We start from the raw sequence: 15,765 nt of genomic DNA, 5'->3' as shown, positions 1-15,765 counted from the left end.
CATTTAGAGAGGAACGTCCATAGAGACCTTGAATTTCTGTGTACAGGGTAAAGATGTAAACATTTGATTTGTGCAGCCTCTTAAAAGTGTAAAACTGGCCCGTATCTCTGTGATTTCCTCTCCTCTGTTTGGGCGAAAGCAGAGAGAGATAACACAAAGTCCTGCATCCTTATCTGTGCGGAAGTTTGAGCAGAGAAAATGTCTTCAAAAGTTAAAGTACTCATTCTGATTAATCGTGTTTAAAGCCAAATGTCTTTATAACTGTGTGTGTGTGTGTGTGTGTGTGTGTGTGTGTGTGTGTGTGTGTGTGTGTGAATGTAGCACTCCATCTATCTTTCATACTTGGTGTACTTAGGTGTATTACCTTACTTAAGTGACATTAAATCTAAATACACCTCAGTTCTGCGTGTTCAGAGCTGCACAGTGTGAGAGCTTCATCTATGTTCAGGGAGTCTTCCTCTAAGTGTGAGTCACTTCCAGGCCGCAACTGTGAGGCTGCCAGGACTCTCTTAGCTCACATCCCTTTAAACACAAACCCGAGCCTTTGATCTGTGTAGAAACGGTGGATTCTCCCACTGTGATGAAGTAGAAATGAAACAGAAGCATTTGAAAGTGCTTGAGATGGTGTTAGGAGGCGACAGATCCAATCTGCAGATGTGTCAGCGTGATTACAGAAGGAATACAGGAAGAGCTGCACGGGGGTTAGGAGGAAGGGGAGGATTGTGATGACAGGATGATGGTGACGACGGAGCAGCCGGTGTAGCGTATCTATCAGTGTCCAATCAAGATAGACGGGTTCAACTGAAGATGTTATTACAGCTAATGATTCACCTGATGATTCACCTGGGCTATGAGCCCTCTCCTCTGCCTGGGTTCTGTTCCACAAGAGGTGAGGAGGTGAGTGTGTGTGTGTGTGTGTGTGTGTGTGTGTGTGTGGGGGGATCAGGAGAGGAGAGAATCTTTACACTCCCCATTCCATCTGCCATTATCTGGTGAATTTACGATTCCTACGTCATTTGATGGTAATATTGTCAGAATAACAGGGTTGTGGTTAGATTGTAGTTACGATGAGGCAACGAGTGACGAGTGGCTACTGTGCCATCAGGCCAGGCTTCAGTCTGACCCCAATGAAGGGAACCAGAGTGGCAGTGTTACGTTGTATTGTTTCTTATCCTCTAAGGAGAGATGAGCTGAGACATCAGCTGGCTTTACATGAAGCTTATACTTTGACTCTTACCATGATCTACATGTAGGGTCAGATACTATGGCACATATAACCTCAGAGCCATGACAGAAACCTTGGATAGACAAATAACATAGACAACAATATCACGGTTTCAGTGCGAAAATGATGAATGAATTAATAAACTCATTAATGACTGAAGGTATTTCATAGAGAACAGAGTCAGAGTGTCAGACTCACTGAGTGCTTTGGCAATTCAACCTCATTAATAAAAGTTACCTCATTAACACACACTTTTCTATCACCGGCACATTATTGAACAGGTGTGTCCTACATAAAAGACACGTGTGTGTGTGTGTGTGTGTGTGTGTGTGTGTGTGTGTGTGTGTGTGTGTGTGTGTGTATGTGTGAGTATGTGCATGTGTGTGTGTGTGTGAGTATGTGCATGTGTGTGTGTGTGTGTGTGTGTGTGTGTGTGTGTGTGTGTGTGTGTGATCAGATATCAAGGATAGATGCAGATCCAAACTTTCCATTCAAATCATCAGAGATCAAATGAACTGTGTGGGTTTATAGATCAAACAGATTCATTGCCACACATATATCTGGGTCGTCTCATAGCATTACTCACATTCCATATGAATGAAGTGTGCAGTCAGAGTGAAGCAGCTCTAGCAGCCACTTAGGACTCTTTCAGATGTGTGTGTGTGTGTAGATTTTAAAATACTTGAATGCAAACCAAACAAAGTGGTGTTCAGTTTGTGGCTGAGCTCCAAAGCAGCAAACAGAAACAAAAACACTCTGGTGCAAGTAAACATGAATGATCTTTCCACTTCTATGCTTGATATGTTGGCTTTACTTGCCACAGACAAAAGAAGAGGAGGCTTTAGTTAGTGTTAGTTGGAGCAGTGTCCTTGTCTGTGTCTCACCTGGTGGCAGGCAGGGTGCTGACTCTGGTGTAGAAGATGGACGGCTCGATATCAAGATGGATGCCCAAAGACAGCTCCCTGTAGTAGCCCTCCACTTTGCCTGCTCCACCTGAATACTTGAAGTTCAGCACTGCCTCCAAAGTCTACAAAAGGGAAAAGGAGAACACACACACATTCACTGCTTTCATAGTTCACTCAAATATACCAGAGGATTCAGACACTGAGAGGAGTAAAGGACCCTGGTGTTGTGCTCAGCTTCAACCAGGGTTACTATGAAACATCTGCATGGAAGACTGAGCCTGATTGGGGGGGGAGAGGTGACAGCAATCAGCCAAACTGCTCCGTCTTAGAAACCCATGAATCAAAGCTCATCGAGGTGAACTAATGAAGGCATCAGTGCGAGGCTATTGTCCTGTTTAATGAGATGGAAGAGTAATGGTGAGAAATGCTGATCAGAGTCAGGCTCAGCGCGGTCAGTGGCTCTGCTCTCCACTCGCTCTGTCCGCAACTAAACGAGATGAGATAGCAGAGTGGGCGGATGCATTAGGTGGGCCGCGCTGGCCTCGGTCCACCGCGAGGAGGGAAGTGGACACACACAGTAGCGTTCAGAGGCACTGAGAGGAGGAGGGGGCAGAGGACAAGCAGCCAAGTGGGCGAAGGATAGGGAAATTAAAAGTGGCAGTTTATGGCCAGAGAGCGGGAGCTGAGTCAGGCGATGGGCCGGCCGCAGCCAGGTAAAGGGAGCGTTCAGGGTTCCTCTGCTTTCACCAGAGTGCTGATGGAGACACTGGCTGGGCCTTTCTGGAACACATTTCACTGATTCTTTGATTCTTTTTACTCTTTCCCCCCCTCCCTCTCCCCTCCCTCCCTCCCTCCCTCCCGCTCCATTGTTGGAGCAGAGAGCTGAAGTAGAAGAAGAAGCCTGCTGGCTAGACGTCTTGCCTATTACAAGCTAGTGATAGGAGCGAGACACAAGGAGCAAGGAGACGAGACGAGCAAGGCATTCAATTAGAATCATCATAGAACAACCACCACTGTCAAACTATACACACTATATCTACTGTGTTAGGTTATGTTTCTATTCTCTGCTCCCTCATCTCATCACAGTTTAATGCCATTACCTTTACACCTCCTCATTATACTTTACTACATCTTGTTGCTATAAATTCCATTCTAAACATCTACACCTTATACAGTTTCTCCTTATTTGGAATATAGAGATATATAGTCAAATATAACACAACTTAAAGCATCTGATGTCGACTGCACGGCCATTTTCAGAGGAGGAAGACTTCATTCATGACAGAGAAAATAAAGGAAACTTCAAACCCCTTTCTAAAGGGACTTCTGTCCAGTTTCTCTACTTTAATCTTCTTTATAAAAGGAAACAAGGGAGCCAGTCAGCGTCGGGCACAGAGTGACTACACACTCCCAAAGAAAGTGTGCAGTAATCCTGAAATAATGATGACACTGATGTGACAAAGCCTCTCCATCAGGCGTGTGTTTACTGAAGCTTTACAACATCAACAGCCTCAACACAATCTGAATGAAAACAATACAATACACGCCACTGGTGTGAAGAAGCTATTAGAAGTGAATTCCTATGCGTTTGTATTGTTTTCTCTCCGCCCCCGTTCATCTGCGAGGGGGACAGAACATTACCAACACCTCCTGTGGTACCGACGGGCCGAGCCTGCTCCTTTTAAAGGATCCTTTTGTCTCGGCGAGTCTGGAAATCAGCGACCGCGCGGCCTGTTTCCCTTCCAGATGAGTGCAGACCCAGAGCTCCTCCTCCCTCTGATTCTCCCCGTGCCTGCAGCTCTATTTCCATCACTCTGTGCTAAAAATAGCCTGTGTTGTAATGAGCTGACTGTATTAAGAATAGAGCAGCAGCAGCAGCAACACGCAGCCTCAGCATACCTGCTCACACACACACACACACACGCACACACACACACACACACACATGCATACACACGCATGATCCTCACACAGGCACGCACAGCACTTCAGCCTGCACTCCAAGATTAAAAGGCAGAGATTTGCATATTTACATGGTTTACAACAATCCAGCAAATCCCAAAATGAAGAGTTTGGATGTATGGGAGTCTATAAGCTAAGAAGGAAACGGTGATGTAATAGGAGGATGAATTGGTTGTTTCTTTGTTTTGCTGTAAGTTGATGAAGCATCTTCAGGTGGACACACACTCCTCTCCTCACACAGCATCAAACACTGCCCCCTGTAGACCTAAGTGTTTATCATTATCTGTGTTATTCTTACATTATTATTAGGTGTAGGCTGTATATTTCCAAGGTTGTCATTGAAGCTGATTTAGCTTTAAATGCTTGCAATAAAAGAAGAGTGTAGATGACTCAGTGCCACAGCGGGGCTTAGAGAAGGACATGATTGTCTAACACACGCTCACTCACCCTCAGGAGAAGCTCTCCCATAATACTGTCACAAGGATAATGGCCAATGTCCTCCTTTACTCCGCTCCACAACCTTGAGATAATGTAGCAGTGTGAGAAAATACTGGGGCCATCTTTCCACCCCATGCTTACCCTGGAAAGATGAAATGACTTTGTCTGCTTTGCTTTAAACAGAAACAGAAGATGCTTATCACAAGGAGAGTCTGGATTAGAGAAGGCAGAGTGGTTTTGTAAAACTACAAAAAGGTTTTTTTTTAGCATATATTTCCCATTAATTTGGGGGATTTTCAGCCAATGAGGGCATTTTGGTGAAAGTCTACTTTGATGAGCGAGCTGCGGTCCCATCGTCGCTCTCCTGTTATCTGCATCCACGCTGCAGCCAATCAGATCAACTTGTGAATGAGGTAATGCCTGTTTTCTCGCCAAAGCCAGGCTAAATTTAAGCACGAGGTCATAGGGAGGTAGTGGCAGTAGCAGGATGTGACAATGTGGGAACGTGTAAAAGACAACAGCTCCACTGGCAAAAGCTGTGGAGAGACGAGAGACCAAATGTGAAGAAGACTAAAGTGTGGAGACGCTGCAGAGTCCCAGTACAGAGAGATCTCACAGGAGGGAGAGGAGCCAACTATTATGAATGAATGAAGAGAGAAAACATTAGTCTGATGGTCCTGGGCCTAAATGTGACCTTAAAGCTCAAGCTACCTTTTATGAATATGGCCCAAGAAGTGACTCCAGGCAGGCAGATCATCTCCTAACAACTTTACTCTAAGGACCAGCAGTCACTCACTTCTCTACAGAGTTACCCCAGAGAGAGAGACTCTTCTCCTCCAGGCCTGATAACCTGCAATATCTCAGTGTCAAGATGTTAACAGAGGATGCAGGCGTGGGAACACAGGTCCAGCTCTACATCACGCTGCAATCTACTTTTTGCTACACAGGTTAATTGCTCTTCCTCCACCGACCGTTATTTATCCAACAACAATGCTGCCCTTGAGATGAGTCAGCCCTCAGTCAGGTGTGCATGGCCGATACTTAAACACTGCCACTGGACCTTGTGTACCTTGTGGTTCATTGGTTTGTTGTTAAACTGGGAAACCCTCTGATCTTACAGTTCTCAGGCCCATCATTATATTACTTGGACTTGTCTACAGGGGCAGCAAAGGTGGAATTGGCCGACGTGTTAGTCTCTCTAGCACTACATCAAAGTGAACTCTGAGTGTAGTTTGTGTTTTGGTTGTGCGTCCCATCGTCAGGCTGCAACATTATCAATATCCTATGAGTCATTGTTATCCTAAACACACACACATCAGTGTTATCCTGGGCTATACGACCTGACACAGCTCCTCTCAGCACAGAGATCTGAGTAAGAGGAGATTTCTGAACGTCTAGGATATTGCCAGTTCTGCACAGACTGAATGAAACCTTAGTGACTATCCTGCCACATGTTAGTGAGGAGATGATGGCGTGGCAGCGTGTTTCCTGACAGGATTATTAGATAGAGTCCATCACCATGACAGGTAGACAGAGCAACAGCTCCAAAAAAAAAACCCAGCACAAACGCTGCACGCTTTGGTAAATGTTGGCACCAAGGCGATAGTTCCAGCTGAGGTATTTTTAAGCTTTCGTTATCCACTTGAGGGAACGAGGATCCTTACAAAACAATCTCCTCAGCACAGCCTCTGAGCGTCTTTCCGTCAGATTTCCACGCCGTCTTGAGACTAAGGGGTCGCACCGATTGAGTTACTGTTTACATACTCGATGGAATAAGAGGTCTATAAGGGCAAACGGCTTCATGCTACCATGTTCCCTCATTCAGAAACAAGCTCCTCAGTCACTACGTTACATAGTGTTGTCTTTGTCTTTACTGTGATGAAAGCAAAAGCATGAAGACGGACGTGTTTCTACGCTAGATGCATAACTTGCGGCACAATACTTGCTCTGACCCAATTAAAAAGTTGGTATGATCTTCTAAACATTGGTGAATCGCTTCTATTAGAGTAGAGTGTAATGTGTGTGTGAATGTACTGGTTGAACCAAAGTCTTAAGAGGAGGAAGATGATAAATGTGTCCTGGCTCTAGAGACAAAGTGCTTACTCTTTCTGCTAGACCCTGACCTCGGCCCAGTAGACTTGGTCTAAACTCTACAGACCAGTAAAGACCTCCAATCACTTTCTTCTTACTAAAGGCTTTCTTACCAGTACCCAGTCACTCTTCCATTGTCTTTCTGGAAAAGGACCCTTACGCGTGGTTAAAGGAGTCTCTGCAGCACTTACATGACACTCATAATTGCAAACAATAAATAGAATAGATAGATCGATTCTCACAACATGATTTCCACAATCTAGGCACAAGCGGCGGTAAAAAGGCAGCGGTGTGAAACATCATTATCTTCCTGCAGACAGACAAATTGGAATGGCGGAAAAGAACCCAATAACGGGAGACACACACACACACACACGCACACACGCAACATCAATTTCTCTGTGTGGTTCAAATTTGTTCTTCAACCTTATCCAGGAAAAGAAAACATTCATTCTGGTAAGTATCACGTCCTGTATGCTCAACACGGTCTTCTTCTACGTTTCCTGTGTTGGCGTGTTGTTCCATGGCAGCTAGTCAGAGGGTCACAGTGATGATGTGATGACATTACAGTCTGTGTGCTTAATTGTCCTTCTAATGAGACTTGAACCCTGCCTGTGCTGCGTCTGTGTGGGGCAGAGGCGCTTTGCCATCAGTGTGTGGATCCATTTAGCTGCCTGGTGGCCTCAGCTTCTGCAGCGCCAGAAGAAATAGAGAAATGTCTCCGGGGCATTCGGATGCAGTACGGCCATTTGGAGAAGCGCCGGGACTGACGCTCATATGTGCAGCGGCCTGTCAATCAACCAGCCAATCAATGAAGCACCCCAGGGCTTCAACTTGCCTCCACGGGAAGGAGAAGTTAGACAGACAAGAACCTCAGTGTGGCTCTCCATGATGGCCGAGCTCCAGCACGGAGGGTTAACACAGATGATTGAGCAGGACTAAGTTGTCTCCCGGCTCCTCAGATAATTGGAGAAACAGTAGTACAGCAAAATGTATTTCAGTGCTCCTTTTCATTACTGGAGTCTTGTGACAGTCCGAGACGCACACACACTTGACTCAACATGCTTCTAACAATAAGAGCAAGCGAGGTCACTGTCAGCCTTCCATGCTACGCTGACCAGGCTCCACCTTCTCCTGGTTCTGTGTCTATGTGCATCATTTACTTGTTTATGTATCAGGAGAGAGGCTGGAGACGGATTGGTATTTTGGGTTCCTGCTGCTCTCATTGGCTGCTGGTGATTCATTAGACAAACAGGCAGAGAACAGTTCACTCCATCAGTCGCAGAGTGCAATGACTTAGCAGAAATCTCTGTGCGATGGGGAGCGAGGGTGTTGTGTGACTAAGCCTGGGTTGAAGTGACAGCTGATGGGGGTTACAGCATTAAAACTGTTGGGTAACAACCAGGTTTCCTGAAGACCAAAATAGCTGACGACTGACAAGAGCATGGGAAGTTTTCTAGGGAAGGGGCGAGGAAAAGCAAATAACTTTACGAGGCCATGGAACATTCGCTCCAGCTATTCTTCTCACTCCAAACCCCCCTATCAGCGACGGCCCCGAGCCGCATTTAATGATCCTGACATTTCTGCCCACAGCGTTTAGAATGTCACACTCTGCACCCCTCACTGTTAGGGTGTGTCTCTGATGGAGCAATTAGACATTTGGAGACATTTTAAAGAGCGGGCGGGCAACCTGTGAGACACGTGTGCAGACATAGGTTAAGGCATGTTCCTAAGGTGTTACGGACACGAGAGAGGAATAATAATGTTGCCACAAAATAAAGAGCTTTACCGTTCCCCCCCCTTACTGTCAAACTCACACCCACAAGCAGGCCTAGTAGAGATTAGACAGGTAATCTAATTGTCACGGTGGAGAGCAGTGAGAGGAGGACAGCAGGCTGCAGCAGTGTCTCTCCAGGTTGTGTGATGCTCACACTTATTCTTTAGACACAAACTACCAAACCCTGTTACTCCTGTCAATACTGAGGAGCAGTATGAGATATAACACACAGCTGGGGACTTCATGCTGATTGGGCATCAAAACCTGAGGATCAATAAGTCCATAGAGTGTCTAAAGAAAAGAGACACTTTCAATTAAAGCAAGACAAAAATCATTAAAAGATTAAAAAAAGCCATCCCAACACCCCTGGCAGGTAATTATACAGTAGAGGTGGCTGGAGGGAGGAAGGTAGAGGAGGAGGAGGAGGAGGAGGAGAGCTGGGCTGGAGCAGGGAGAGCAGTCACACGTTTAGAAGAGGCCAAAGTGTCTGACCGGAGAATCTGGGGCTGGACAAATCCAGACGAGACCAGAAGCAGAACAGGTGACCACACACACTCTCTCACACACTCACACACACACACACACACACACACACACACACACACACACACACACACACACACACACACACACACACACACACACACACACACACACACACACACACACACACACACACACACACACACACACACACACACACACACACACACACACAATATTATAATACAGTAATGATGTCATGGGCCTGTCATGAGCTTTGGATTTGCATGTTGTAGTCAAACTGAGCACATGCTAAAGCCTGTTGTTGGTTGATGTGCTGCCATACAGTGGTCACCCAGGTGTCTGAGCTCCAGTGGCGTAAATACTTCCTGTGAATTCTTATAATAAAAGAACCATTTCATCCAAAGTAATTAGATTTCTCTTGTGAGTGTTGACTAATTCAATTATAGTTGCCGCAATTGGATTATCTGCTGTGAGTGAGGGAGGGGGGGAGGAAGGAGAGAGGATGAATCATGGCAGCGCAGCTTCTCGCATCCATTTTGTCAAGGGAAAGTGGCATCTGTCCAAGATGAGGACAGCCCCCCCCCCACCACACACACACACACACACACACACACACACACACGCACACGCACATGCACATGCACACGCACACGCACACACGCTGCTTTCTCTGCTCATGTGTGATCAGAGGTAAACAGAGAGAGCCATGGTGCCTCAGACACGAGGCGGCTGCTCTTTTATGCAACCCTGCAGTCCTGAGCCGGGGCCTTAAATCCCCCGTGTGCCCTCCTGCTGTTCTCACTGTACAGAGAGAGGCAGCCAGGCAACCACACAGGCAGGAAGGCAACTCTGTACATGGGGGGGAAGAGGTCTGTGCTTAATTGGATAGGAGAGAGATCTGAGCAGAACTGGTTTTCGTAAAGCAAAGTCAAATACCAAAACACACACCTGGCGTTTGAAGAGGCAGGTACGTGAGGAGAACATGTGTATTGTGCGGACAGGGACAGTATGGATGCAGCTGGAGGGGATCTGATCATCATTGGCAGTCTTTGGCAGCGCATAGAGCCACGCTTGGCCGGGTTCACTGCATTTCACGCATGACCTAAAGCCCAGTCAGCATGATGGAATGCTTGATTCTATACTCATTTACCAAAGGGGCCCACATCACATCACATCACAGGCACACACCAGCAGGAGACACACACACAGAGAGAACATCCACACACACAAACAGAAGGGAGGAAACAGCATCAACCTTCTGTTTTTATACAAAAGCTCAGTTTAGTATATATACTGTATATATTAATACACAGTATGTTGCAAAATGTAGCAGTTGGAATTCAACTCTGACTCAATAATTCACAGATGTTCTACTAAAATAACACAAAGCTTCTTGGACGTCTGAACCTCAGCACCATGTTCCTGTTTCTCTTTCCTACATTTAAGTTTTTCAAAGAACAGATTCAAAATTCAAGCTACTGAAAAAGACAATTCTAATATCCTCTAACCCTTTCAACTTGGACAGATTTGTAAATATCTCTAAATCTCTCCCCGCCTTCTAAACGGCCATAAGGCAAACAAGAGGACCAACTGTTGCTCTCCACAGAGCGTCGTGCCAGAGCTCATAAAAAGCTGCCTGGGAGCTCAGGCAGCACAAAGTCTGCATTTTACATGAACGGTAATTAGGAAGACGAATACAAAACTCTGTCAGGCCCGGGGGTCAGGGTCTTAATGAACCAGATCATTTGTGGCCAACAGTAACAGAAAGGAAGCCTGAGGTGGCAAATCATGCCGTTAGCTGTGATGGCACAGTGACAGGTCATCAGGGACGTGATCCATGGTGCCTACGCTACTTCTCTGTCTCTGCTGCGAGGCCATCATGCAGCAGGAGGAGGGGAACCACGAGGCCACGGCCCAGAGGAGAGGAGGGGGAGAGTGTGTTCTGTGTTCTGCCACTAGCTTGCCAATGCTTGTGTGAGTGTCAGAAAGGCTTGGGGTCTCTCAGGATCTCACAGAACATCAAGGAACTCATCAAAAAGAGTCTGGAAGGTTTGATGTTAGGAGTTATTAATAACCAGCAGTTAGCCGGTGCTGCACAGTCTTGTACATGACATCAGTAAACATTTGCCGGCCTTTTGCGGAAAGAAAATGCAAAGGATTGAATTATAAACTCTGCTGCCGTCGCTGCAGAGGCGAGACTGAAAAAGAATGAAGTCCATAATCACATTAGGGCTTCTCAAACTAGTACCTGGGGCACGGAGGAGCCAGCAGACCTTTACTGCATCGCTGCTGAAGAATGATAGGAGGGGGAATTGAAGCAGATGTGGACTCCGCTGAGACTTCAACTGCAGAGAATCTCTTCTCAAATGATCCACACAAAAACAACAACATGTGACCCAGCACAAATCCCTCTGGATCGCCTGAGAAAATCACTGCTGCTTCTCGACGACACGTCTCCCACAGCAAACTGCCTCCATCCTCCTCCTCACTCCTGCTCCCTGCCTTTATGCATCAACACACAGAGAGATGGGCTTCATGTCTCTGCATCCTCACCTGAAGATAACAGGCCACCCTATGCAGATAAAGGGAAGAGAGAGAGGGCGGGGGGAGGAGGGGGGCAGGGGGGCTACAGCAAAGCCCAGAGGCGTCTCAAAACAATTGACAGTCACAGTACATCAGCTAAGTTACTACAGTATCAAAGCACAATCGGTGAGGCTTGTTTATGGCTGGCAGCTATTAGGAAGGAGAATGAAACACTCAGCAACAGTGAGGAGATGAAACAGGTTGGAGGAATACAATTGTCCGCTTACAGACATTGAATGTGGAGGTGGGGGCTGTGTATGCGTGTGCGTGTGTGTGTGTGTGTGTGTGCGTGTGCAGAGCAGGATCCCTGATGACGATTGTACCATAACACATAACTGAACATAAAGGTAGACACAGACTGACAGGGTTGGGTTTGTTACTGAGTGCACTTGTGCCTGTGTGGCCCCTGTGAAGACATTACTATTAATTAAGGTAAAATGTTTCAACCCCAAGTGCACAGGAAGCTGCTTTGTCCCCCAGACAAGGAGGGACATCAGGAAGGAGAAACACAAGTGGACAGAGATTTGAAACCTTTGCAAAGTAGCGTGGATGCATTAATCAGTCCCGGTACTCTTCATGCCGATACTAGAAAGCACTGCATGGGTGGCAGTCATAGTATCTCATATTCCATTGTTGCCCATATCGTTTCAAAAATGCTTTCCTGAAAATCTAGAAAGGTTTCATTCCAGGGGTTTTTAATAAAGCAGTGAAAATGGAGAATGTATGGATTGTCTGCATAAAATAGCTTCAGACCTGAGCATGTTGATGTGTGGCTTCACATCTACTCTGGATCTCTACAGATATGCAGTGTAACGGGGAAAGAGGAGAGAAAATGAGGAAAGATTGGATTCTATTCCCTATTTGTTCTCTAAATCCCCAATTAAAAACAGAAACTCATTTGGTTCAGCCGGAGTTTCACACTCAGACAGACAACTGTGGCAGTTATAAATATCTTTATCATGAGCCTGGATCTGGATCTGTGCAGAGAGCCGCACTGCCTTCAGCCGGGCTGGGCGGCTAAAAATAGACACCAGGCTGGCAGGCAGGCAGGCAGCCGACACCGCTTCTGTCTCCACTGGATTTGATTAGCCCTGAAGAAGCTCTGCCCACCCCAGCACACCCCCACCCCTCACACACACACACACACACACTCCACCCCCTCACATCACTCGCTTTTTCCATCTGTGCCTGTGTGTGTGTGTGGCTTATCTGGATGCCTGCTTCCCTCTCACTACACAGAAGCACGGCCACACTCTCCATCACTGACACACACACACACACACACACACATGTCCAAACGGAGTGTGTTTGTGTTTGACTGTTGCATGCTTAATATCTCTTATATGGTAAATTACTTTTTTTCTATCATTTCCTGATACGATGGCTTTGTCACAAATCAAGCCGTTGTACATTTTCTGAAACAAATACTGCAAATGATGAATTTACTCTACACGCCGCCTTTCCTTTAGAGTAAGCAGGAAACAAACAAAGCCCATGGACAGGAGAACTTCAACCATCACAGTTGCATTATTGTAACGGCTGCATTTCTCTAAATTAGAAGAATTCAACTGGAATATCAATCATCATCAACCTCAAACACACACATCTTATTTTCTATGCATATCATTTATGATAAACCTTTATTTTGAAAGCTCCAGGATGTCCCTTCTTCTATTCAGCAGCAGAGAGCAGGATATGAAACACCTGTCATCTGAAACTAAAGAGCTAAATCTAAATAAAGACAGAAAGATGCGTGGACTCCTCTTCTTCTTCTTCTTCTTCATCTCTGTTACATAATTCATGGCTGTAGTCTGCAAAACATAATTGCCGGTCACAGCAGCAGGCGTGGCATCAAACCGCCCAGGCTCAGTAAATCGGCATCGGCAACAAACTAATTATTGTGGTTGACTTGGAGATGGCTCATATTTGACTTCAGTCCAGAAGACATGATTACCATTCATTACTGCTGCAGTCTGAATGGGAGAATAAATTGAACAACAGTGCTACTATAAATGATGGCAATTGCAGATCATCTACTATATTAGATGATTTGCTATGAGTTTGATAATAGAAGGTAAGACATTGTCAGATATCTATTAGAGCCTGAACATCAGAGCTAAGATGAGCAGGTGAGCCCATTATCTGTTAAACACGGGCTCTTATTTTGAAGGAGCCTTGTCTGGTATGAAAAGCAAGCATTTAGGAATACATGGTGGTTGATTCTTAGGTATTCTCCGGAGAAAAAGTTTGTACCCACGGTAACAACCTCGATTTGTGAGGGTTACACGTTAAACCTAATGAAAGATGAAAAGAGTCCCACAGCCACTCAGAGAGCCAGATACAGCTCCGACACCTCCACACTAATATCCTGCAAATGGAGACTTCAAATAGCACCGCTTCATTTCATATTTGGCTGGAGTTGAGAGGTGCAAGTCAGGTAGAAAATTGAGCATTCCAAGACGACGACCTCGTCCTCCACCACCTCCTGTTGCTGTGGGACATCAGGGGAGGAGCTTCAACTGCTGCCTCTGCTCACAGCACAAAGTGTCTACAGCAGTGATGTGGCATGAATCACTGTCTGCAGCCACACACACACACATCAGCCCAGACAGATTGTTTTCTGAAGATAATGGGGAGGATGCGTGTTGTTCCTCCCTGTTTTTGTATCGTCTCTCCCCCTCGTGTCTGATGCCATCTGTCCAGTGAAGATAGCTTCAAAGGGAGGAGGAGAGCGAACGGGACTGCACACCAGCCTGCAGCATCACACGGCACATCATGCACATTCACAAAGGTGGGATTAGCTCTCCTGCTCTCTCTCTCTCTCTCTCTCTCTCTCTCCCTCCCTGGCTGTCACTCAAGTCACTCCTCATTTACAGTAAGTGCCTGACGGATGAAGCCGGCGCCCCAAATCTTTATTCATTAAGCTCTGCTGCAGCTGCTGTTTCTGCCACACACACACACACACAGACATGACAACATTGTGCGTGTGAGCAGCAGAAGCAGTTAGTTAAAGCGCGAGGAACGCAACCAATGTCAGAGAAACCAAGCTTTGAAAGTGCCTCCATTCTCCTTGGGATGAGTCATGGAGAAAACCTGTCAATAATCACTAAGATCCATCCATCCCCTGAGGCGGATCCATCCAGATCCCTGACAGAGGACTCAGTTTTCATACTCAGTCAGTCACACTTTGTTGGGAGGTGAAAAAGAGAAAGCGAGCCTGAGAGAGTAAAGGTCAGGGAGATAAACACGTGGACTCCTCCTGTGCTCATTACTGTCCTCAGCACTCAGACGTCCACAGGTAAGATCAGGTGTAGGCAAGCAACAAAGACTAAAGGCTTAACAGGAGCACAGATTCTGATTCTGAATCGTGTTATATCAGTACAAACTGTTTCTAAAGCGATTCTAAACCATTTAACTGTGTCGAGCTGAAAGAAGTTGAAAATGCCATTCCTGTATATATTCACAGTCAAATATAGAGAAAGTGTTTAGCCTCGATTTAAGATGAGCCAAGTCTCTAGAAAACAAAAGCAACAAGAGAAGAATCCCAGAGTAATTGATCTGCACAGCTCTGTTGTACCCAGGCTTTAACCTCATCCTCTGCTGTTAAACTCAGAGCTGCCAGTCAATCTGATTCCACTCTGTCTCTACTTGGGCAGACATGGAGCTGTTGATAGTAACACTAAGTGAACTGACTGTATTGTGAGGAGGTCAGACACACACAGGGATGAACTCACACAGGATAACGACCTGCACACCACCTCACCAGCAACAATAGAGAGAGACCATGCAAAAACGCTGGCTCGTGAAGCAAACGGAGCTCGACTGAAGCGGAGGCAGAAACAGCTGACAGAGTGACTCACTACACTCACATGGGGGCCACAGGAGCTGGACTACTGGGGGTTTAAGAAGCTACTAGAACAGAAGGTAGAATGAGCAAGAAGGCAAGTCATTACTAAAATATGAGCCCAGATAAAACTTAATAGCTGTTTTAAGCCTCACATAAACGCCACAATTAGAGTGAAATCTGCATAAATCAACAAACTAAGAGTAACAGATCTACAATAGAGGTTTGGCGGACTCCCTTCATGCTCCCATTGAGGAACACATCATGTAGAATGAGAGAATAATGGAATCCTAATCATTGAGCGCATGTAAACACCACACTCTTCCATTGTTTTCCTTTGGCCTTCTCATTTCTGCTCATGTTTAAGCTTCTAGCCCCCGATTCAAGGAGCAGAATCCACCTGCAGCCGAAGGTGAGACAGCGGCTGAATGAA

At 46.0% G+C, this 15,765-nt stretch overlaps 1 protein-coding gene across 2 annotated transcripts in view; it reads right to left on the bottom strand.

Moving 5' to 3' along the window:
- Nucleotides 1-15,765, bottom strand: part of trappc9 (trafficking protein particle complex subunit 9) — a 110,524-nt gene that overhangs the window by 56,406 nt on the left and 38,353 nt on the right. For both annotated transcript variants that reach the window (XM_076171580.1, XM_076171581.1), the window contains one exon: nucleotides 2,110-2,252. In XM_076171580.1, coding sequence (XP_076027695.1) covers nucleotides 2,110-2,252 — 143 coding nt within the window. The remainder of the gene's footprint in view (nucleotides 1-2,109; nucleotides 2,253-15,765) is intronic.

Source organism: Genypterus blacodes, unplaced genomic scaffold (assembly GCF_046128005.1).
Source record: "Genypterus blacodes isolate CSIRO-AG114 ecotype Tasmania unplaced genomic scaffold, CSIRO-AGI_Gbla_v1 ptg000258l_1, whole genome shotgun sequence".
Taxonomy (NCBI): Eukaryota; Metazoa; Chordata; class Actinopteri; order Ophidiiformes; family Ophidiidae; genus Genypterus; species Genypterus blacodes.
This window is presented reverse-complemented; position numbering and strand designations above follow the sequence as displayed.